At 40.6% G+C, this 25,074-nt stretch overlaps 1 protein-coding gene across 4 annotated transcripts in view; it reads left to right on the top strand.

Annotated features, from left to right (window-relative positions):
• The window catches only part of PTPN6 (protein tyrosine phosphatase non-receptor type 6), a 49,685-nt gene that overhangs the window by 10,176 nt on the left and 14,435 nt on the right, over positions 1-25,074 (top strand). For all 4 annotated transcript variants that reach the window (XM_044449687.1, XM_044449688.1, XM_044449690.1 and 1 more), the window contains 7 exons: positions 13,211-13,433; positions 15,997-16,113; positions 19,540-19,653; positions 20,254-20,350; positions 21,818-21,897; positions 21,993-22,142; positions 23,698-23,829. In XM_044449687.1, coding sequence (XP_044305622.1) covers positions 13,211-13,433; positions 15,997-16,113; positions 19,540-19,653; positions 20,254-20,350; positions 21,818-21,897; positions 21,993-22,142; positions 23,698-23,829 — 913 coding nt within the window. The remainder of the gene's footprint in view (positions 1-13,210; positions 13,434-15,996; positions 16,114-19,539; positions 19,654-20,253; positions 20,351-21,817; positions 21,898-21,992; positions 22,143-23,697; positions 23,830-25,074) is intronic.

The raw sequence follows: 25,074 nt of genomic DNA, 5'->3' as shown, positions 1-25,074 counted from the left end.
ACAGTATGCTAGGACCAGTATTTTGGAGCTCCTAATTATCATCAATAGTCCACATTTATTGGTGTCAACTTATGGCTGAAAAATATAGTCGCTATTACGAAACTCAAACTGTAAGTGAAGTACAGAAAAGGATAGAATTAAGTCAGGGGATTATTTATTTATTTATTTATTTTTCAGAACACCATTGCAACAAGGTGTTTCTCTAGTCCTACACACTTGCCTGAGAGTAAATCTCACTGAATTGAATGGAACGCCCTTCTGAGATGTTTCATGAAGGATTATCTATACAGCTTCAATTTCTTAAAGAACATTGGGCTGATTTTTCTTTTTACTAATTAATACATTAATTTATTAATGATATTAATATTTGCAAATTACTAGACTCTTAGTTTTCAAAAGACTTCTATTATTTTATTTCATTTCTAAACTATCCAATATCCAGTTTTGGGGGGCACTGTACACATTAAAAACATAAAAAACTAAGTAATGATAAAACAATTGCATTAAAACAAATCATATCAAAGCAGGATAAAAAGAGCAGAACATGGTCACAACAAAAGTAAAACCAGAAACTAGGCAAAACTACCATTTTACTGAAGGAATAAATATTGGGTATTTCCAGATGAAGTGCTCCTAGTGCGTTCAGTTTGAAGGCATCATGCAGCTACTCAGTCTTTCTCTCCTTGATGAATTTTCTGCAGTAAAAAAATAAATAAATGAGGGGTGGATGGGAAAATAAAGGAGGGTACAAGAAACACTGTGTCATCTGGACAACACCATAATTCAGTAAATGAAAGCCTTGCCTAGAAACATCCACTGAAGGGAGGGTTAGATAAACTGCAATGTGGGTAGTGGGTGGGGGGAACTGTCACTCATACTTAGAGAGGAAGGCCATCTTTAAATATGTTCTTTTTCATTTCCTTTTACAACAACATACCAAAACTAAAATAGCCTTTAAATGCAAGTGTGCTTTATTAACTCCCAGGCCCACTAAAATAAGCCTTAGTAGTTATTCTGTAAAAAGATTCAGAAAAAGAGAATGTTTCAGCTTTGGGGGCAATCCAAATGAGAGGGGGAAAAAGTGAAACAAGCTAGAATGAATAGTTGGCAAAGTAGTAGTAAAATATCATGAAGGTTCCACAGAAGTCACAAAACAAAAATATTTAATAAATAAATAAACAAACCTTCAGGCAAATGTATTTATTCAAAGAAAAAGTTGTTGAACTTCAAAACGTTAGACTCTAAATTGACCTCAACCAAACAATGTCGTTCAGATGCCTCTAATTCCAGTATTAACAAGCAGTAACAACAGTCAGTAAAGTCCGGCCCCTCCTTTAGTCCATTCCAGTCCATGAGGCTGACAGGATCACTGGAATGATCCCAGCATGACTTGAACACACCAGAAGGGCTTTGCCTGTGTTATTTTTCTGGGTTTCTTCCTTGCAGTTCTTACTATATTGGCTTTGTTTACTTTTTTAAGAAAAACAAATATTGGGATATATTGGGATAGGCAACTTACGGCCTTCTAGATGTTTTGACCAGCAACTCCCAGTTGCCCTAGCTAGTGCAACCGATGATAATGGATGATGGAATTTGTAGGCCAATTTAAAAAAGAAAAGAAAATGTGTACTGTGCTATTTCCTTAAAAAAATCCCTGCAATTAGAATTTAATTTCTGCTGTGTATATGGAATGATAGGGAGCTGCCATCAAGGGAAAACAAACAGGCTGAAATGTTTGGCCCATCCCCTTGAGAAATATTACATATTGTTTCAAAATGTCCGTTTTGGAAATGGGCATATCTAATAACAGACAGATGCAGAATAGAGCCCTGGGAATTCTCTGGTTCAAATCTCCCCTTAGCCGTGAATTCTCTGTTGGGAGCTTTCTACTTTTTGCAGATAACAAGCACAGAAGGGGAGGATCCGTTTGGCACCGCGGCAGGATTAAAGACTTGAAGACTCTTTTCCCTTCGTCCTGATGGCAATCTGGCTTTAAAAAGAAAAAGCCAGTCAGCCAGCCCTGTACATGTGTCAAACATTGTATCTAGTGCAGCTTTTGGTAGAAAATCTGGCTTCCTTGCTGCAGATTGTGTGTACCTGTACCTGATCTAGGATGTACCCTTCCAGAATCCATGTGACTGAGTGGTTTTTCATGGACTCATTCCCATCCGTGCTTCCTCACTGTTTCAGAGTGTTTAGCATGAACCTACCCCATGGTAGCATGACAGTAACCATCTAAAAGCAGTAGGAAATGGATGCAGCTCAGTGAGAATGTACATGTGTTGCATGAAGGATGCTCCAGGTTCAATAACTGGCATCTCCAGGCAGCAGGACTGAGAAAAACTGTCTGGCTGAGAATCTGGAAAGCTGCTTCTAGTTGGAGTAAACCATTCTGGACTAGATGAACAATTCATCTGGCAGCTTCATTTGTTTTTGTTTGCATATGGCCCTCTGAGCAAGAGTATTTTCTTACCCTTGGTAGGGTGCAAGGTATGGTATCAATTGGCTTGTTGACAATATCAGTTAAACAACTTGAGCCTTTTCACTCTTCTGGTGCTTCTCTCCTCTCAATGGTGCCTTATCACCTTCCCAACATGCCTTCAGGTTGGACCAAAATCAAATCTCTCCAATCAGTGATTTAACTTTATTTGCATTACCAAGTCCTCCATAGGGGAAACTGGGAGGAGTTCTAGCTGTGTCCTGAGAACTTGGGGCGACATCAGCATTGACTCCAGGATTGGGAAGGGAGGGTTGTGGTAGCAGTCTATGGAAGGAATTCCACTTGAGTGTCCAGGTGCTTCTAGACAAGTCCTCCTGCTTTTATTGGACGACTACTCCTGCCTTGTTCACAGAATTCTGTAAGAACTGTGGGTCTCCAGATGAACTTATCTTCCAATTACGTATAGCCCTCCCTTGTTTTCCTTGCTTCTGACCTTTTCTCCTTTCACCATCAATCAATCTGTTAAGGGGGAAAAGACCAAAAAACTGCACAGTTTCTTACAACTGATAAAGCTAGAAGAACACTTTGTTCTGAGTACCTGAAACAGATAAAGGATTCTACTGCTGGCATGCCATTCACACAACTGCCCATCAGTCTCCATGCCTGAGTTGACAAATGTGGTCTCAGACGGTCATCAAGATGACCTGGGTGATCTCTTCAATACATGCTTGGACTGCTGGGGCAGCTTATGATTTCAGGCCACCATGGGGCTGTCCCAACAGGTCATTACAGAATATGTCTAGCCCAGCATTCTTGATTTGGTTTTCTCCATCGAACTGGAGGATGGTGATCTGAGAGTACAGTGTTGACTGTATGGTTGCAGTCACGCCATTTCCTTTTGAGGTTGGAACATTTGGTACCCATATTCCTCTGCTTGAGTGAAAGAACATATTTTTTGGTTTTGCATGACACCAAAACCCATCAGGGGTTGCTGTTCACAACAGTTTGTCATGTTGTGTAAACTCAGATTGATTCTTGCAGGGCGGCTTGCTTGAGTCTCGCTGGGCAGCAAACCACCCTCACAATTCATGGGGTGGTTCTACCTGCAGTGGATCAGGTCATCTGAACCCAGCCAACTGACTGCATCATAGGCATCAGGGATTGGCTATCAACTGACTTGGCAAGAGCAGCAAAAACTCCTGCCACACTTCCCAAGCACCCATCAGTACCAGCTGCCCCGCAAGTCCCCAGACAGCACTGGCTTGCTGCCCTCCATGCCATGATCAACAGCCAGGTTTGGCTCATCATGCCTTTTTTCTTAATCTTTTCTTAATCTTTTCTTAATCTTTTCTCCCAGAGTTTTCAAAAGCTATACAGCCAGAGAATCACAGAACAGTAGCATTGGAAGGGGCCCTAAGGCTTTTAGGTCCAACTCCCTGCCTAGTGTAGGACTCCAAGTTAAAGCATCCCTTACAGATGGCTGCCCAGCTGTATCTTGAATGTGGGAGAGCTCACGACCTCCCTGGGTAATTGGCTGAATTGTCATATTGCCTTAATAGTCAGAAAGCTTTTCCAGATGTTCAGCTGCGGTATGGCTTCCTGAGCCCATTATTCTGTGTTCTGTACTCTGAGGTGATTGAGAAGAGATCTTGGCCCTCCCCTCCGTGACAACTTTTCACATAATTTCTTTCTTTAATCTTCTCAAGGCTAAACATGCGCCATTCTTCATGTTCTCCTTGTAGGGTTTTGTTTCCAGCCTTCTGATAATCTGTATTGCGCTGATCTGAAATGTTTCCAGTTTGTCTGCATCTTTTTTAATCTGTGGTGCACAGAACCTGATGCAGTACTCCAGATAAGGCCTAACCAGTGCTGAGTAGAGGGAACTAGTATTCGTACATGATTTGGAAGTGATACTTCTGTCAATGCAGCCCAAAATAGCATCTGCCTTTTTTGCAGCCACATTACATTGTTGATTCATATTCAGCTTGTGATTTACAACAATTCCAAAACTTTCTCACTTGTAGGATTGTTGAGTCAAGTATCTCCCATCTTGTAACTATGAATTTAGTTTCTTTTTCTTACATGCAGGACCCAACTGGCATTTGTCCCTAATAAATTTCATTCTGTTGATTTCAGGCTACCACTCCAACCTATTAAGATCACTTTGAATTTTGTCTCTAGCTTCTGGGGCATTATCCTATTATTATTAATGTCGTGTCATCTACACATTTTTAAATATATATTATTTTTATATTTTTCTTGACATAAATGGAATATAGAACAAAGAAAGGTGTGGAGATATGTAAATATATAGTAAAATAAAATTACCAAGGGGTTATGAACAAGTATCACCAATACATTCAAACCCACAAATTTCAAAGAGACTGAAAATATCGTTCAATACTCTCTGGAAGATCAGAAAAAAAGGGAATTACTTTCCAGTCGCTTCAAATCAATTATCAATCATCAACTACTTTTTTTAAAATAAGTTTTATTGTTATTTTTCTACTAATTAACAAAAAGAAACTAAAAATCATCAGTCATCAAAAGCATCAGACCTACTGGGTCAGTCCCCCATACTTTTTATGATAATCCATAAACATATTTAAGTCTATGCATAGTCCCGTTTCTCTAGCCAGTAATAAAAGGAATTCCATGTTTGATAGGAGTCTGTATCTTCTTTCTCCTTCAGAGACAAAGTCAATCTGTCCATTTTGGCACAATCCAAGATCTTTTAAAAAATCAGTTCATCGGTAGGTGGTTCTTCACTCTTCCAATGCTGGGCAAATGCAATTTCGCTGCAGTAGTTACATGTAAAATCAGATACATTGCTTGATTACCAACATCATTAGGTACAATGCCTAATAAGAAAACTTCAGGTTTAAATATTAGAGGTTTTTGTAACATTCCCTCAAGCCATTTGTGTATTTTAACCCAGTATTTTTTTGCCTTATCACAGGTCCACCACATGTGATAAAAGGTACCCGGTTTATGTTTGCATTTCCAACATCCATTTGACATATTTGGAAACATCTTAGCTAATCTATTTGGTGATAGATACCATCTATAAAACATTTTATACAGATTTTCTTTATATGAGGTTGCTAATGTTAATTTACTATTTCTTTCCCACAGCTTTTGCCATTTCTTTAACTCAATATTGTATCCAAAGTTTTGTGCCCACATTATCATAGTTTCCTTAACTTGTTCATCTTCCATTCTCATATCCAAAAGAAAATTATACAATTTTTTAATCATTTCTCATCTGATTTTAAAATCACATGGTCAAATGTTGTTAACTCCTTATAAAAACCCCACATTTTATAATCTTTAACATATCTCGATTGCATTTGAACCTTATGCCACCAAGAGATATTAATTCCTTGCTCTTGTAGTTCTTGATTCAGTTTCAATCATCATTATCCAGAATATCAATCATATCTCATAATCACATCAAAATTCAATGCATTTGGGTATACAAGAGCTTCCATAGGCGAAAGCCATCTTGGTAATTTAATATGCAGTTTTGTCTTTAACTTTTCCCACACCGACATTAATGATTTCCTAATGTAATGATTTAAAAAGCAACCATGTGCCTTACACGTCTCATACCACATATAAGTGTGCCAGCCCATTTGCAAATCATACCCTTCAAGATGAAGGATTCTCTTATTTCTTAAAGTTATCTATTCTTTTAGCCATGTTAAGATAGAAGCTTGATAATACAACATCCAATCAGGAAGACCAAAACCCCCATTCCCTTTGGCCTCCTGAAGCATTTTTAATTTAATCCTTGGTTTCTTCTTTTTCCATACAAATCTCAAAATTTGGGTATTTAGATCATTAAAAATTTTTTATCAATTTTTATGGGAATTATTTGGAATAAAAATAAAAACTTTGGTAATATATTCATTTTAACTATTCTTGCCAACAAAGTTAATTGCAAGTTAGCCCATTTTTCCAGGTCACTCTTAATTTCCTTAACTAATTTATCATAGTTATCTTCTTTCAATGTAGTGCATTTAGCCGTAAGAAAAATTCCCAAATATTTCACCTTTTTAACAATTTGAAGATCTACTTGTTCCATCAGAGTTTTTCTCTGCTCCAATGTGAGATTTTTCACTAACAGTTTTGTCTTCTCTCTGTTAATTTTCATCCCAGTAACTTCACCATATTCTTCTATCTTTTGTAAGAGTTTGGACATTGTTACCAAGGGTTCTTAAGAATAAAAACTAAGTCATCTGCAAATGCTTGCAGTTTATAGCTTTCATTTCTAATTCTAGCGCCTTTAATATCCATGTCTTCTCTAATATTTCTATTTAACATTTCTAAAATCAATATAAATAACAATGGTGATTAAGGACATCCTTGTCTTGTGCCCTTTTGAATATCTGTAGTATTTGTAAGTTCTCCATTAAGTATAATCCTGGCAGTCTGTTTTTGATAGATGCTTAGTATTGCACAAATAAATTTTTCACCAAATTCCATTTGCACTAATTGTTGTTTCATGAATTGCCAGTTAACATTATCAAAGACCTTCTGTGCATCCAAAAATAATAATGCCATTGGTTTTTCAGCGTGAACCTCATAATACTCTAAAATATCCAAAATAATTCTCATGTTGTTCCTCATTAGTCTTTTAGGTAAAAAGCCATTTTGATCTGGATGTATAAAGTCTGTTAAATACTTCTTCAGTCTTTCTGCCATTACAGAGGCAAAGATTTTGTAATCCACATTTAAAAGTGATATAGGTCTATAGTTCTGGGTCTGTGTCAAGTCCGTATCTTCTTTCGATATTAAGGTAATATTTGCCTCTGTCCAAGTATTCGGTATTTTAGCATCTAACAAGACTGCATGACATATATCCTTAAAAGGCATAGACAGGGTTCCTTCAAAGGCTTTATAAAACTCTGCTGGTAGCCCATCCGGGCCTGGGGTTTTGTCATTCTTTTGTCTCTTAATTGCCTCAGTTACTTCTGCTGTTGTTACTTCTTCATTTAATATTTTTTGATATTTCTCCGACAGCTTTGGTAAATTTCCCTTTTGGATATACTCATTAACTTTCTCAATTGGAGTTTCTTTATTCTGGTACAGCTTTGCAAAGAAGGCTTCCACTGTTTTCTTAATTAACGTACTTTGTACCTGCAATCATCCTTCTCCATTCTTCAATTTGTATATTAGTCTCTTTTCTCTTTCCTCCTTTAGTTTATAAGCTAACCATCTCCCTGGTTTATTAGCATTTTCAAAAAAGTTCTGTTTAGTCAATTTCATTTGCTTAGTAAGTTCATTTATGTCCAAGAGGTTCAGTTTGTGTTTTAGAATATTCATTTGTGTCTTAAGGTCTTTTTTGGATGGGTCTTCCTGGAGCTCCTGTTCAAGCTTCACCAATTCCTCTGCTAATTTAGATTGTTCCTGCTTTCTCATTTTGTTTATTTTTGCAGAATATGTTATTATCAGACCTCTAACACAGGCTTTAGCTGTATTGCAAACATTTTGCAAAAGGTTTCTTCAGCTTTATTAACTTGGAAAAACAATTCCATTTCCTTGTTTATCTCTTCTTTGAACTTTTTATCTTTTAATAGAGATTTATTGAATACCCATCTGGGTGTTTTTATTGTCCCTTTCAGTGTCATGGTTATAGGATTATGATCTGCCCAGATATTTGTATCTATTTCAACTTCTAACAAATCTGGGACTAGATCTGGGGTTATCCAAATCGTATCAATTCTGGACCATGATCTATGTCTATTCGAGTAGAAAGTGTACTTAGCAGAAGTTGAATTTTTATGTCTCCAAGCATCTGTCAGTCTGAATTCTTCAAACATATTAAAGCAAGACTTTGGAAGTATCCTCCTACCTTTTTTCTCCTTAGTCTCACTCTTATGGTCTATTTTTTATCTACAATTGCATTGAAGTCTCCCATAAAGCACAGAGTTTGATAATCCATTTGCAAAAGTAGAGTATGTAGTTTTTGGTAAAACGCTTCCTGGTGATCATTTGGTGCACCTTTTTGAGTTTCATTGTGACTTCAACCAACAGAATTCTACTATCTTCATCTGCTACTTTTTAAAGAACTTCCTTTTACATCCTATTAATTGTACTGGGTATAATAGAATTTCCATTTGTCATTAAATTCTTCAGTCACGTTTTCTATTTACTTACTTAGTTAATTTTGCCATCACTGCATACTCATCTGCACATTTGATAAGCATTCCCTGTACCTCCTCATCCAAATCATTATTAAAGATGGAGAAGAGCACTGGGCCCAGTGGTGGTGTCCCATTTGTTACCTCTCCCCAGTTTGAGAAGGTGCCATTGATAAGCAGTCTTTGAGTCTGATTCTGTGTCATCAACTGTGGATCATCTGAGAGTTGTTCCATCTGGCTCACTTTTAGCTACTTTACTAATCAGATTATCTTGGGGCATGTTATCAAAAGCTTTACTGAGGTAAGGATACATTGGCTGCGTTCAGACAACATGATAAGAAACAGTTGGAGGTTTTTACCACTGTTGGTTTCTCATATTGTCCAAGCCCACTTGAGCTATTTCACTATGAGATGTTTAATCTTTAATAACCATGATATGGAAAAAATGGTTTGTACTATGGTTTCTCTGTACCACCATGGCTTGCCATGTTGTCTGAACCCAGGATCATAGTTTCTGTGCTCCTTGCAGAGAGTGGCATACAACTACCAGAGAGTCTCCTGGAAAGAGAGGTAACTACAGGAGCTTCTGTAGCCATCCAGCAGGGAGGATGATGCAGAAGCCACTTGATCATCTGTCAGATAGATTATGTTTTTAAAACGTGAACCACAGAACCCACACAGGGTTGCATGTTGTATTTTGTGAGCACAGCCATTAAGCCCGCAGCATTCCCACAATCCACAAGGGAGGTTTCCCAGTGAATATGTGAGATTAGAGTAGACCAGTAAGATTTGTGGTTGACCAATTCACACTTTTCTTACTGGAATTGTTTTTACTTGTGCCTTTAGAATTTGCTTTTTTAAAAATTCCCACTGATCTTGGATACCTTTTCTCATTTGAGGTTCTTGCCATGGAAACTTACTTAATAATTGTTTATTAAAACTGACTTTCCAAAAATCCAAGCTTCACATTAGTCTACACTTGGCTTTTGCTTCCTTTAAAATAAACAATTTAAGGATGATGTCATCTCTTTCCCTCAGAGTTCCTGTAGCTACCACTGTATCTGATAGGTCATTCCTGTTGGTTAGAATCAAATCAATCCTCTTGTTCCTCCTGTACATCCTAATTTCAGCAACATGAGTCAGGAATTTCTTGAAGTGGCCATGTTTAGCAGAATTTGACTCACAGCCTGGGATATGGAGGCTCCCATTACTGCGGCATCATGCCTCCTTTGCTTTTCAAAAATTTCGTTTTCATTCTTCTCCTTGAGTAGTAGATTTGAGTAGTACTATGTTCCCTGTATTATCTGCTCCACTTATTTAAATTCAGATGCTCTCAGTGAGGCTTTTAAGTATCTTTCTGTGTTTCTGTACAGGAATTTCTGTGCTTGACCACTGGCTTCCACAATTCCTGTTTAGGCAGCCACTGACAGTCCCTTCAAAGTGCTACTTGGGTAGGCAGTGGCTGGCAGGACTTTTTAAAAAAGAAAAATTGGAAAAAGTTCCATAAACATGCGTGCATTTTAAAAACAAAACTGCTATATTTGTGCACCTGCAGAGGTTCACAATCTGTGAGTGCAAGCTTTGTAAGCCTCAGCTGGGACCATATCTTGAGGGGAATACCCGCTGCCAAGGTGCAGCACGTTTTAACACTGGGCATTGCCCAGAGAGACTTCAAATACTTCCCCTGCCCTTTGGGTTCTTTTATTGGATTTGCAGCCAGAGAGGGTCGTTAATTTATTTATGTTGTTAGCTGTCCAGAGACGCTGGTAATTGGATGGCATACAAATTTCATTCATTCATACATACATAAAAAATAGCTGTGCAGTACAACTCGCTGCCATGTGGAGGTCTGTGACCAGGGGCTCAGTGGCCGGCCTGTGCAGTTTGCACTCAGGTGCTCACTGTGGATGGGCTGATGTTCCTGATTCTTCATCTTTAACCTGGGATTGGACAGGAGAGAGCTTTACGCAGAAGACCGTCCGCTCTCAGAGAGGTCCTTGAGCCCTCCAGGTCAAGTGCAGTGAGGCTTCTCCTGCTCCACGTACTGGATGCTGGATTCTCAAAAGTGCTATTGCAGGACGATTGCTCTGCTCCTTGCCAGTTGGGGCTCAAGAGGACCCCTCACTGTTAGATGCAGACAGTGCTGAGTGAGTTTATCTGGAGGTACAGGCCAAGGTGTCATCCATACTTGAACGAGGCCAGCTGCATCTCCATGTTTCATCAGCCCTGGCGAGCCAGTGGCTGTTTCAGCAATGGCCTGGCAGAGGGCTAACACGTTTCAGCCCAGATGTGGCAGCTTTAGAGATTCTTCTTGGGTGTCCCTGACACCGGAGGTGAAGCGGGTGGCCAACAGAGAAATGCTTTCCAGTGATGGCCCCGACAGCATGGAATACCCTCCACCATGAAGCTAACTTCTTGTGGTTTTCTCAGACATTTCAGTCTTAAGAAATGTTGCGTGCTTTTTAGTGCTTTTCCCACTTGCATTATTTCCTGCCCCGATCTTAATTCAGTTCTATTCTGCCAGTATTTATGTGATACTTGCACGCTTGATTTTTTTCAGCTTGTTACAGAGAAGTACAGATATAAAGCGCTACATTAATTTGTGTTGCCTGAAAACAGCAGAACTAAGGAGATGGCTCAGAAGTAATAGTTAACAGTGTGTAGTACGGTGCTGGGCTGTTGTGTGTGTGTGAGTGTCTGTCTGTCTGTCTGTCTGTCTGTCTGTGAGGCAGTTAGCTGTACTCTTTCAAACAAAATGCGGGCAAAGAATGTAATGAAACTGCAGTGCCTTTTGGTTAAATGGGAAACACACTTTGAGCCCTTTCACATGTCATTGGTAATGGAGATCTCAGGAATACAGTTTAGGGAGGGCTGTCGCTTTTCTGGTTCACGCAGCATAATCTTGAATATATCTGTTGCTCTCCCCCAGTTTCCATGATCTTAGTAAGACATGTCACCCCTTGAACTGAAGACACTTTGCCGCTGGCCAGGTGGCTGAGCAGTCATCTCTTGTGTCCAAATTTGCTCTCCAGTGAACCACAGTGTCACAGTGTCTCACTATGTCATATTTTTTTTAAAAAGAAGAAAAGCCCCTTTGGGAGACAGAAATTTTGAGAGGACAAACATGGGGTGGGAGGTGTTAAACCTAGCCTCTTTGCTCCAAACCCTTCCCCCACAAACAGCCTTTTCTGCACGGTGTTCAGATGGCACGTTTCTGTCACATCTGAGTAGTCCGTGAGCATGCAACAGCATATTAACTTTCTGAGGTTCCCTTCAGTTGGGGTTCACTGAATGGGAAACCTGCACGCCCAAAGATTCCTCAGGGTTGTGTCAGCCTGGGAGTGCCGTGCCAGCATAAGATCCCATCAGCATCACACAGGGCTGGCACAGCTGTGTGCCCTCAGAGGGTGGTGCTCGGGGCGTCTGCCCATCCTTGCTTGTCTGTTGGATCCTTCTGAGCCTGACTACTGAGGGGGGATTTCTGGCATGACTGATGAAGCTGGTGGTGCCTGCAGAGGGCCCCCCGGCTGCGGCGGTTGTTGCTTTCCGTGTTTCTCAGAGTGGTTTTGCCTCAACTCTCGTGCGTTGCTGCAACTGATTAGGATCCAGTCCTAGTGGTGCTCATGTGTTCTCCAGGCAAACATGGTCTTGGGACCTTTGGCCTTCGTAATGTGATAAGTTGACTTACTTTATTGTAGTGTGATAAAGATTGCTGAGGTAGAGGTAATAAATAGGAAACAGTTGTAATGGTGCTTTGTAAATTACTGTAGTTGATTATTATTACTAATATTATCATTGCTATGTCAAACATTAACATTAAGTAGACAGATTTTAATTATAATGCTTCTGCTTTTAAGGATTTTAATTGTTCTATGTTCTTCATTTTGCAGTCTTAATGTTGCATGTTTTTACTACTCACTCGGTACTCCTGGTTGAAGAACAGGATTAAGTATTCAACACAACTGTTAAGAATATTGTTACTGAAATGGTGATGCCCTGGCTTGACTTTTTGTGAAAGCTTTGGGGCTACCCCAGAATAGGCCCAGTTCTTTCCCAGAGATGATCTACTACTTTTCTGTACTGGATTCCGAACAGCACAGATCACCCCTAAAGGAAAGGTCATACTGTCACATTTTTCTTTTTGTGCAGTACATTCCTAAGGCTAATACTTCGAGCCTCTCAGTTTCTATGGAGTTGTTTATACAAGTGGCATGATTCATTTTCCCATAATAAAGCACTTTTTCATGAACATGCCAGATGCTTTTTCCTTGTAAAGAGGCTATGGAATAAGAAAGAAGAAGAAGAAAAGAAGCGTCTAATAGAAGCTCATTAACATGTCCACAGTGGAGAGCATTTAGTGACAATAAGGTATACAGGCATCTCAAAATGTTTTTAGTCCTGTGCAAAAGAAAGAAGGAAGGGTCTAACTTCAGTACTGAACTGTTGTTCCAGCTGAACTTGGGATAGCACTAGGCTTCCCAGGGCATCTGATATGTCTCCTTTTCCTTCCTTTCCCTGAACTGTACATGTCCCCTGCAGTTTCCATTACACCAGCCATGTTCCAGCCACTGTCACCCTCTTTTCCTGGAGCCTAAGTAATCCTTTTCCCCTTCCTTTTCCTCAGGTGGTACCATGGGCATCTTTCTGGTCCAGCGGCTGAAACCATGCTCCAAACCAAGGCTGCCCCATGGACCTTCTTGGTGCGTGAGAGCCTTAGCAAGCCTGGTGATTTTGTGCTGTCTGTCCTGACTGACCAACCTAAATCCGGGACTGATGCTATGCCGGCTGGAGCCAGCAGCACCCCAAAAGTGCGCATGAAAGTCACCCATATCAAGATCATGTGTGAGGTAAGAAGCTGGGGTACAGAAGGGGGGAAAGGAGACTGGAAACCTCTTTATACACAGCAATATTCAAAGCACTCCTGGCTGGCATTTCTCTCCATGCTATGGTCCCAGTCTCACCCAGAAACCTTTGAGTATAATATTTGTATTGTTTGCTATACTGTTTATCAGCTTTGTAAGCCACCCTTCTGAAAGTAGGTTTCTCCCATTTAGTCTTATGGGAGAGGTTAGCTGAAATAGCATGTCTAGTCCAAGGTCAAATCATAAGCTTTGTGGCTGAGTGGAGATTTGAACCCAGGTCTCTCCAGTCCTAAATCCAACACTCTAGACCTGCACGTCTGGGTGGTTATATCAGTCCACATGTGTTTGCTGTTGCAACACTAAACAACTGGGCAGTGGGAGGAAGTGAAAGCTATAGGAAAAGGAAAGGTTGCAAACCCGGACAGGAAAGGAAGTGGAAGTCTGCGTGTTGGACAATGGTGATAGTCTGAGGAAGGGTAAGAGGGGTTAAAAAGGGACCCCTGTGTTCTTGCACCATAGAAGGCACTGAGATGGCAGGTGTTCTTGGGAGAGAGAACAAGGATGCTAAGGATGGCATTTGGTGGAGCTGGTGAGCTTGCAGTTGGGTTCAGCCATGTCTGGACAAAGCAGGGGCTGAAGGATGAGCCTGCAGACACTTCAGGTTAGAAGCTGACAGACTTGGGGCACAAATGGTGAAAACTTTTCTAGCCTTCCCCTTGATTCTGTCCCTTAGAGAGGGGTTAAAACTCTGAAGCTGCAAGTGAAAACCTGGTACTTGGCAACCCCAAGGATGATAATCTTTTACTTTGTAAGTGCAGAGAGGTGCGAACTCTTCCCAGTCGGGTTCAGTAATGATCCAGATTGATTGTAGATGATGATTTGCATAGCGCCATCGTTTTCTGTGGCTTCATAGAGTTACGTAATAATCCTAAGAGACCCGCTTCTGTGCTTCTGGGAAATCTGTGCCTGGCCTGGTTGCTTTAGGCTTCCTCTGTCAGCTGCCCATCTGTACTTCACTGGAGACAGGTATTCTCAAGGGGAGGGCTTGACCTACACACAGAGCCGTTTGACGCTTTCTCATGTGCACAGTGATGTCCGTGGTGGCTCTTTTACTCAAGGAAGCAGCACCACAGGCCCTCTCTAGTGTCAGCTTCCCTGAGAATACAAAAGGTGGCCTTCTCCAGTGTGTACTCTCACCCTGAAGAACATCCGCCTGATTTACACCAGGTTTGTGAGGACTTTGGACAGTCTGTCTATATACTATGCATGTCAGGGGAGCAGGAGAGTGAGAGTTTCTGTAATGTCCAACCACCTAAGACATGTCAAAGGCCTCCACACAACCTGCTTCCTCCCATTATGAATTACTGAGGCTGAGTATTGGGAAGGGCGAGAGGCCTCTAGGCAAGCTATTGATGAGTCCATGAGCACATCCCCACGACATTTATGAAGCCAGCAGCCAGCAGTCCATTTTTGTCAGGAACAAGTTCTTTTAAGCCCCCTACATGATGGAATTCCCTTCCTCATGATATTCAGATAGCTTTATTTTTTCCTCTCTCTTTAAAAGACAAATAGAAACTTAAGTCTTCTGTTGAGCTTTTGGAAGGTGATGTATCACTGTTTCAGCAATCTATCTGGATGGCCTGCTTTTTCAGTTCTTGTTTTTAGTTGTTTTATGGTTTTAGATTTGCTTAGATGTGTACAAATTGTTATTTCAATGTTTGTTTCTATAAACCATATTAGGGATAAGTGGAATAATTTGAATTTGTGGTGATGCAGATTCACTTTGGACATAGATTCTGGATGGCCTGAAATCAATCCAAAACAAATGTAGTTGAGGCAAATCTCCACAATTAGAGCAAAATTCTGGCTAAGTGTAATGCTTAAGAGCTCCTTTGCATAAGCAGCTATACATAATCTGGATGGTATGCAGAGGCAAACAGGTCACTAACTCCCTGGACACCCAGCTACTGAGCTGAATGAATCCATGACAAATCTACGCGTGAAATAATCCACAAGAAATTGCAGTGGACCAGCTTTTATGGGCAGCAATTGGAGTTAGTGACCCAAATTAACAGACCGACTTGAGGCGTTTGGCTAGTTGCAGAACAACGAAGCCAAGTCAGTCATTAGTTTGTTTCTCAGTGTAATAACTGGATGGGGCCCTCCCAAGAATGTGAGATGGCCACCAAAGGCAATTGCTTTAGGATGACTTAATGGTGCAGAGTGGCAAAGGCAGATCAGATCCATGGACTATAATCCATTGGGAAACTCTTCTGTGCACCACACTGAAATGAATGGGAACTGTGTAAAAGTGGCTTGCATAGCTCCCATTCACTTCGGTGAGGCATACAGAGGAGATCTTCCCAGTGGATTATGGGCCTAGTTAATTACTATGCAAATGCTAACCATTAGAATTATCACTTTGCACCACAATGTGGTCTTAGTGATAGCCCTCCACAAAATAATATATGGGAACGAGGAGTTTAGACATATATAAAGGATATGACATAAAAGACATGAATGAACAATTCTTTTTTATTTCCTCCAGAAGGGGAAATACACTATTGGGGGTGCAGAGAACTTTGGAAGTTTGGCCGACCTGGTGGAGCATTTTAAGAAGACAGGTATTGAGGAGGCATCTGGATCCCATGTATATTTGCGACAGGTAAATGTGGATGTGCACATAGACCTTTAGCTCACCTGCGCTGGCTTGTTCCATGTCATTTACTTATACGTACAGCCTGTTAAGTGCTTCTCTTTAAACATCTGAAGGAATGTACAAGAGAAAGAGAGCTCAGCAAAAATAATATATATATTATTTGTTTTTAAAAAGAACAATGTATTTGTTTTTAAAAAGAAAAACAAGACCAGCATCCATAAAACACCCAATTTAAAATTAAATTCAACTTCATATGTTTCGGTCCCATTGTGTTATGTGCTGCGGCAAAGAAGTAAGATATTGTTGCTGTTGTTCTCCAGTACTGTTTTGGTACATCCAAGGAGGAAGCAGCTTTGCAAACTAACTTTACCTGACCCACAGGTTTTGATGATGCCAAGTGTAAGGGGCATTATTAAAATGTAATAATAATAATAATAATAATAATAATAATAATAATAATGTACCTACCCATATTGTAGCAGTGGCACAGCTGCATGTGTGGGGAAAGGATGATGAAGCCAAGTGGGTGGAATGGCAGTTTTGATGGTGTATCTGGACAGTGGCAAGGACAGTGTCTGTCTGCTTAACGCTTAGAGGCACATTCAAATATAATTTTCGCACAATAGTTAATGCTGTAGCAAATGTTTAAAAAGCAGAGTTGTGGTGGAAGAGCTGCGTTCATAAAGGCATCTAGGTATACAAGCAGTGCAGTTACCCCCATGAAAGGAACTACTGGTGAGAAAGTTTTATTAATTAGTAATATTATAACTGGTAAGACATTATTAGATACTTAGGAAGTATAGTTGTTAGGGAAGATGTCAAAGTACATAACCAATGAATAACATGGTCTGAGGTAATGATGGTTAGTAGCAGATAAGATTTGCTTCGTAAAATTATTGAACATGAATATTCATGAACATGGTTAAGGGATGTACCTTAATGTGAGAGAAATGCTGTTGGTATTATTAGTGACAATCAGATTATGCAGTTTCAAAGTAAGTGGAAATTTGTTTTATGAGATACTTCGGGGATATTTACCTAGGGGCTTGAGGGGATGACCCATTCCAGGTTTTTCTGCTTTTATGATTTTTATTGTATTTTATTGTCTGTTTTATGGATTGTTGAAAACTGGCCAGAAAGCTACAGCAGTGCGACAGCATAGAAAATGATGATGATGATGATGATGATGATAGGCTAGAGAATTCTATGCCTATTATTCTACAGTGGATGTGGAAAGATAATTTAACACATTGTAAAGTCTTACAAGAAACATTTATTTATTTTTATACTGCCCAATAGCCAAAGTTCAAATAAAATACAATATAAAATACAAACAACATTATAAACATCTAAAAATGCCTTACACAAATTTAAAACCAAATTTAAACACAGACAAAAAATTGCACTAGCAAGTACAAATTAAATCATAAGAACTGTTTAAGCATCTAACAAAACCCCAGTAAACTAATTAAATGCCCTGTGGTAGAGGATGGTCTGAACCTGGTGCCAAAGGGATGTAAGTTATAATTTTATAAATACGTCATGTGTGCATGTAGGAAATGTGTTTGCAAAACACGACAGTATATTCAGGTACAGAGTGAAAATTGGTGGAAGAAATGTCACCAATTTAAGATATGCAGATGATACCATACTAATGGCAGAAAAGCAGCAATAACTTGAAATGACTGCTGATAAAAGTGAAAAGACGACGCACAAAAGCAGGACTGCAGCTATGAAAACAAAAATCATGTCCACAGAAGAATTACAGAGCTTCACTGTAAATAATGAAGACATTGACATTGTGAAATAGTTCTCATACCTTGCTTCAGTCAAAGGGAGACAGCAGCCAAGAAATTTGAAGATAACTGAGACTTGGAAGGGCGGCAGGGAAGGAACTGGAAAAGATTATCATGTGCAAGGATACTTTAGTGGAGACCAAGTCAAGATCATCCCAACTATTGTATTCCTAATTGCAATGTATGGGTGTGAAAGCTGAACAGAGAAGAAAGCTGACTGGAAGAAAATTGATGCATTTGAGACGTGGTCCTGGAGGAGAACTTCATGAATATCCTGGACTGACATGAAGACAAACAAATGGGTTCTAGATCAAATCAACCCAGAGCTTTCCCTGGAAGCAAAAATGCCAAAACTGAAGCTGTCATCCTTCAGACAAATCATGAGAAGGCAAGGCTCACTGGAGAAGACATTCATGTTAGGAAAAGTTGAAGGCAGAAGACAGAAGGGAGGACCAAATATGGGATGGAATGAATGCATAAAGCAAGCCACAGCCTTGAACTTGGAAGTGCTGAATGGAGTTGTCATGGGCAGGACATTTTGGAGGGCTTTCATTCACAGGTCGCCACAAGCTGAGGGCAACTTGACAGCACATGATGTTCTCATATACAGGTACGTGTCATGTGGAGTCTGAATTGGAAGAGGCTCCTCACTACATAGTGTCTAGATGCCCACAGTCACCCGCTATGGCTTCTTTTCCCTGCCATATGTATGCTGACCATGTTCCACATGATTTGCCTTATCACCTCCTGAGTGTATGGATTGCCATGTTACCTAAGCTGGCTAGATTGTTGGAGAAGCTTCAAAACCACCCCAGAATCATGGCTTGTTGTAGGGTTCTGTGGTGGTTTGGAAGCCAACCCTGTGGCTACTTGCACACCTGGAGGGTAATTAGGGAAATCACAAGGTGCATGTCCAACACTCATGGTCATGTGATTGTGTGAACCTGTACAAATATGCATAATATGTGAACCATAAGCAAACAAACATACCAAGACAATGTTTTTGAGACAGTTCTCAAAAGCTCTCTTGAATGACATGTTACTTATGAGAATACAAGGATGGTCACTCTGCATTTGTGTATGACTGCAAATCTAACTTTATAGATGATTCAATGCTATGTCATCTCAAATACAGCACCCTCCAAGTCACTTTGGATTTTCTGTTGCCTCTTGTTTAGAACCCGACTCTATATTACATTCATCAAATGAAAAGCAACTGTGTGTGAAACAGACTCTGACTGTTAAGAATTCTGAAGGCTGTCCTGGAGATCATGTGTTTCTCCATTGTTCATCTCTGTATTTTTTCCTCTCTGCTTAGCAAATAATTTTCCTTGTTCCCCACCCTCCTAACCTGTAGGGAAAGTAGCTGCTAAGCTGAGAGATAAGCCTAGGTCAACAATAGATGGAGAAAGTGGGTCAACAGCTCTAAGATTCCCCTCCAGCTTTCTCTGACTGTCTTTGAAGAATTTTTCAGAATGCTCACGAGACTACTCTTTATGTCACGAGTGCAACAAGAGTGTATTTACAAATTAGTCTAGACACTGAGATGCTGAAAGATAATGCTCTCTGGCCCTACCTGACTTCCTGACTTGAGGAAAGTAATGTATTGGTTCCATGCATTTCTTTCTTTCCCTAGCCTTTCAATGCTACCCGAGTAAATGCAGCTGACATCGAGAACAGAGTACAAATGCTTAACAAGAGAAGCCAAATGGAAGAAGCAGCCAAAGGTGGTTTCTGGGAGGAATTTGATGTGAGTGGAGAATTGTGGCATTTCCTCTTCTTTGCAATGCATCACCAGGACTAGATCCCACCCCATGGCCCAAGGATTTCTGCCCTGTTGCTAACCTACCCCTTACTAGGGAGTACTTTCGCCACTTCCATTCAGCATGCCTTTGTATTTCATTGTATTTTATCGTGTTGTAAGCCGCCCCGAGGTTTCGGCAAGGGGCGGCATAGAAATGTTGTTATTATAATAATAATATAATAATAATAATAATAATTAGCAACAGCAGTAATTCATCTTACACAGTGCCATTGCTTGGTCAAGGCACCTTGCACAGAAGAAGCCCTCCGCTGCAGCATGTATTCCCAGGCATTTGATATAATAGGCAACAGAGGGAGGCAAGGAAGATGGGGTGGTTGATACCTAAAGCAGAGGTGAATATCCTTGTCCTGGAGGCCCACTTGCTCCCCATGACTCATATCCTGACCCAGGGGGCCCAAAGTGACCAGCCACAGTGCCTCTGTAAAGTATAGCATTCAAGTGTTTGCAGCTCTGCTGTATGATGAGTCTGTCTCCTCCAGCTGCATGCCATAATTAAGCACTCTGCTTCATTGCTACTTCTTTCAGAGCCTGCAAAAGCAAGAAACAAAGAACTTGTATGATCGGCATGAAGGCCAGAGACCAGAAAACAAGGGCAAGAATCGCTATAAGAACATATTGCCATGTAAGTCTAGAACTCCACCTCTCTTTCTGAGAAATCCTACGGTGACAGGTTGACATGTACCATTTCAGTGGTCTGGAGAAGATCATATTGTTGAGTGCTCCCTTCCTTTAAGAAAGCAAAATAGCATCCTAGAAGCAGAAACCTCACAAAAAGCAAGACTCGTGAAAATCTTTCTGTGTTCACCTTCTGGTGTAAATTAGCTGCTTACAGGGAAGGTTCTTCTACACACACAAATATTCAAAAATAATACCTCCACCTACCCACCCACCTGCAGTTTGAAGCAGTTCACTCAAGAAGACTTCCATCTACTCATCCTGTTTCATGTGTAGATTTGGCCAATGCCTGCTCACTGCAGCAGAATGAAAAGTTCTCAACACAGAAAAGGGGAGCGGGGAATCAAGAAATTATGGTTGGAATCCTCCCAAGGTGGCTCTGCGGCAGTGGATATGCGATTATATCTTTGGAATGCTTGCTGTTGTTACCTAAGAAATAATAGCTTCAGCGATGCATTTCTGGATAAGTCTCCTCTAGTGCAACATTCAGTTTCCAGCAATGGGCAACCACAGCATTAAGACCTTATCCTGCAGTTTCCCCCCAGAATTATAGGAGATACTTTTCTCCCTTTAGTGACAGTGATCTAACCAATTTGCTAAGATACTTTGGTGGTAGATAGTACCCTGTGGTAGTAAATTGCATAAATTACATAGTATCCCATTCTTTTTCTGGGTCTGTGTGCCTTCTTAAACAGTTGAATGAGGGAGCTCACTGCCAACCCATTAATGTTGTGGTGTAGTTCCTGCATTTCGTGGAGTCTTTCATTCCATCATGGATTTTGAACAAATGTGCTCATAGGCATTGTGCAAATTCTCACTTCAGAAAGTGTGTAAATCTTCCCAAATGTAAATCATTCCCAAATGTAAGTGTGTAAATCTTCCCAAATGCAAATCTTCCCAAATCCCCTCAAAAAATGTATGTTCAGTGTTTGGGGTGTCTTTTATTTTGCATGTTTCTACAATTAAATTTGCATAGAATTATGGAAAGTAAAAACACTGGTTTACAAGGCTGTGGAATTTGTGCAATTTGGGAACAACCAAATTCAGGGAAAACCAAACTCCTCTGAATCCATTGGCTAGTCCTGTGGTAGCTGTATTGCAGACCTCATCTGCCCTGCAAGGTACCTGCTTCCAGCCCAGGCAAGCTACTGGGATTCTTCCAAGGGGCAAGGCTTAGACCTTAAGCCCAACCGCTAGAAGGAGCCCCAAGAAGCAGGGTGGCACTGCTTTGGCTTGCTAATTCTGAATAAGTCTGCACCCCTCTTTTATAGCAAGGAGAGAGTGGTTTGTTTATTTATTTAGCTTTGTTCCAGTATCTTGGTTGCTATGCCTGGCCTGGGCCATGGAAGAGCTGGCTGAAAAGTTTACTTTACAAAAAGCATACCTTGGTGACATCAGTGCTTTCTTGTTCTAGTTGACCATTCCCGGGTGATCCTCCAAGACAGAGATGAAAACATTTGTGGGTCTGATTATATCAATGCCAACTACATCCAGGTAAGAAAAAGTATCCTGCTATGATGGCAGAAAGAAAGAGATGGAGTGCATTTGCTCCTGGTCTTTTAAAAAATTTCCTGGTTTTTTATTTGCAGAACAAGCTCTTCAGTCCTGAGGAATGCAGTAAAATGTACATTGCCAGCCAAGGTTGCTTGGATGCCACAGTCCATGATTTTTGGCAGATGGTGTGGCAAGAAAATTCACGCATCATTGTAATGACCACCCGGGAGGTGGAGAAAGGAAGGGTAAGGGCATCTATGATTTTCCAACAAAGTACCTTTCCATCCAGCTTCCCAGTATATCTTATCTTTCACTTTCTTCAGTTTTCATGTCCCAGAGGAATGTGAAAAGTTCTGAGAAAAGTTAATCATTTGGAAGTGCACTTGCAAAGCAGTCTGTGTGTTGCAAAGCAGTGTGGGAAGAGGGTCAGTTGGAGCAGCGAAATGATCACACCTTTGCTGTTTGACCTTCCCTGCCTACTGTGCTTTTGCTGAAGATGGACCACCCACAGCAACTGTTCTGACTCACGGGGTTTCAGATGCATTTGCATCTGGAAGCCCACGGGGACGGGTTTTGGAAGGGGTTCTGCGGGTGGAAGGAGAATCAGATTTTCAGTGGCAAAGCAGCAGCTGTGAGAAGGGTTATTATTATTATTATTAATAATTTAATTTCTATACCGCCTAAAGCCCAAGTTCCCTGGGAGGTTCACAGAGGCATATTTAAAAACAATATAAAATATACCAGTTAAAACATATTACAACATCATCATCTTTCCCTGTCTCCCTGCTGCTCATCCATTCTAAATCACTCATGGAAGAGGTGGTCCATTACACAGAAAGTTTAGTTGGGCCTAATCTGTACAAGTGTTTTATCTTGGTAATGTAACATGTGGTTCATTTGTAAGATGAACAGTGCAGTCCATTACCTTGATGTCATTCCTCCCACAAAGTTTCATTCCCTCACCCCAAGCACTATGTAACAGTTTCTCCAGTTTCAGTGCTTGATTGTGTTCTCACAGTGCACAGAACCAGGGTGTCCCAGCAGCAATGTATGTGCTCCAGTTAGCAGCGTTAAACCACCTCCTGATGGGAATGGCTTTAAAGCCACAGAATACGTTTAGCAACATTTAGCTATATTTTCTCCCCCATGCCCTACATCTTTACTCTCTACCTCTTTTCTATCCCTTGTCCTTCTTCACCCAAATTCTGATAGGACTGATTTTTAAGGCTATTTTTCTCAGCAAACCTATGCAGCTGTGAATAATCAGACAATCTATTTTAAAAGTTGCATTTCTGCACAGCTGCAAAGGTGTGATTGCACTTACTGGACTTCTAAAACTTTTTTTTTTTTTTAAAAACAGGTGTGAAATAGCAGAATGACCTCCCACTTCTTGTGAAACTAGCACAGTACCTTGTGGCTTGTGCACACACAGAAATGCAAATAATAAAACACATGTGACAGCTCACACTTCTCCTGCAATTATAACCCTAGCCATTTCAGCATGGCACTTGACTGCATAATGAACAGCGGATCCTGCACTGTGCTCATTAATGTGTACAGCAGTAATTGATATGAAAATATAACGGGGAATATTTGCCTCATAGATAAGGGGGCTCCAGTGTACATCCTCCCTTGCTGGAGTCACACTGCAACTCTTTTAGGTTCCCTACAAAATGTATTCACCTGAGGCTTAGAGCACACATTTGCTTCAAGTTTTACTTTAGAGGCAGCTCTGATCTATCCTCTTCCTTCTGTCTGGCACAAGCTCCATAGGAATGACTGTTTCCTGTTCCCTGACAGAACAAATGTGTCCCCTACTGGCCGGAGGTGGGAAGCACCAAAGAGTACGGGCCGTACATAGTGGAGAATGTTAGAGAACATGAATCCCTGGAGTATAAACTCCGACAGCTTCGTCTTTCACCAATCAATAATGTGAGTACTCAGCAAATTGTTTCGGAAATGTGATCTGCAGGAAAATTGATCCCAGCATTTTAGAATTAGTTAAGTTTCAAAGAAGGGGCTAGCGAGAAACTTGCTGTTTTTTTATTTTTTGTGGCTTACCCAGGAAACGTGCTAGGTAACTGGAAAGTCTGAATGATTTTATTGTGAGGTATGAGGCACACCACTGTGCTGCACATGGCAGCCAGCCTCTTCCTCTGCTTGCGGTTGATCTGCAAAGTATTTGCCTATTTGTCACTAGAAGAAGCCATAGTTGTCAGTAAAATGGTGTTTTATTGTGAAAAAGGCAATGGTATATCTTATGAGGTTTCTCACAGAGAAATTGTTCCTGTCGCCTCTGAGAAGTTACAGAACAATATCAGAAGTTTCTAGATGGAAAAAGTAGGACTTACCTATGCAGGTAGTCTCTAGGTTATGAATAACCTGTACTTACGGACACGTGGATTGCCATAAACCCTATATGAATATCTATAACAAAAAGCTGTAAATATCCCTAGGAAACTATGTGACATGTCATCAGTGGTAACATATTTCCTAGAGATATTCACAGCCTTTTTCTAAAGATAGCCTTGCCTACTTCTAGCAAATAACTGTCTCGAAGAATGGTGTGATGTATCTCTAGAGAACTATGGGACACATTTGGCAAGGCGTCATCAGTGGCACCTAGTTCCCTAGAGATACAGAAGTCGTGGCTTTTCATTCTGGAAGTCAGCTCCAGCATACCCAAGCCAGGGTGTTTCGGGCCTGTGTAGGGTGCATAGTTCCCTTTGGTTCTTCTGCAGCATTTGCCCTTGCAACTGGGCCCTCAGCTGCCATAAAGCCATTTATGATGAGAAAAAGAACATGGTGTACAAACAACCCTTGAGGCCGACTTCAAGAAAGCCACTCCAATGCTAGCCACTCTCCTTTCCAGCAGCACAATCAAGCCCTGCCTCTCTAGCACCAGGTCAATCTCCATCATCATCAGTTAATGTCAGGCTTAATGCTACCTCAAAAATGTTCTAAACTCCTTTAAGAACTGTTTCTTTTATTTGTTTTTTTACAGTACTGTATATCTGCACACATACAGATTCTCTTCAGTACCTGTAGTTACTTTATCATTACTGTATTATTACCATTATTACAATGGTATATTGCGTTTAAGATGTTTTAGTGAATATGGAAGTGTTTCTTAAGTGTTTTGTATGCATAGAAAGGTACATACATATACTGCGACAA

The sequence above is a fragment of the Varanus komodoensis genome, unplaced genomic scaffold, assembly GCF_004798865.1.
Source record: "Varanus komodoensis strain SLA01 unplaced genomic scaffold, ASM479886v1 scaffold60, whole genome shotgun sequence".
NCBI lineage: Eukaryota > Metazoa > Chordata > Lepidosauria > Squamata > Varanidae > Varanus > Varanus komodoensis.
This window is presented reverse-complemented; position numbering and strand designations above follow the sequence as displayed.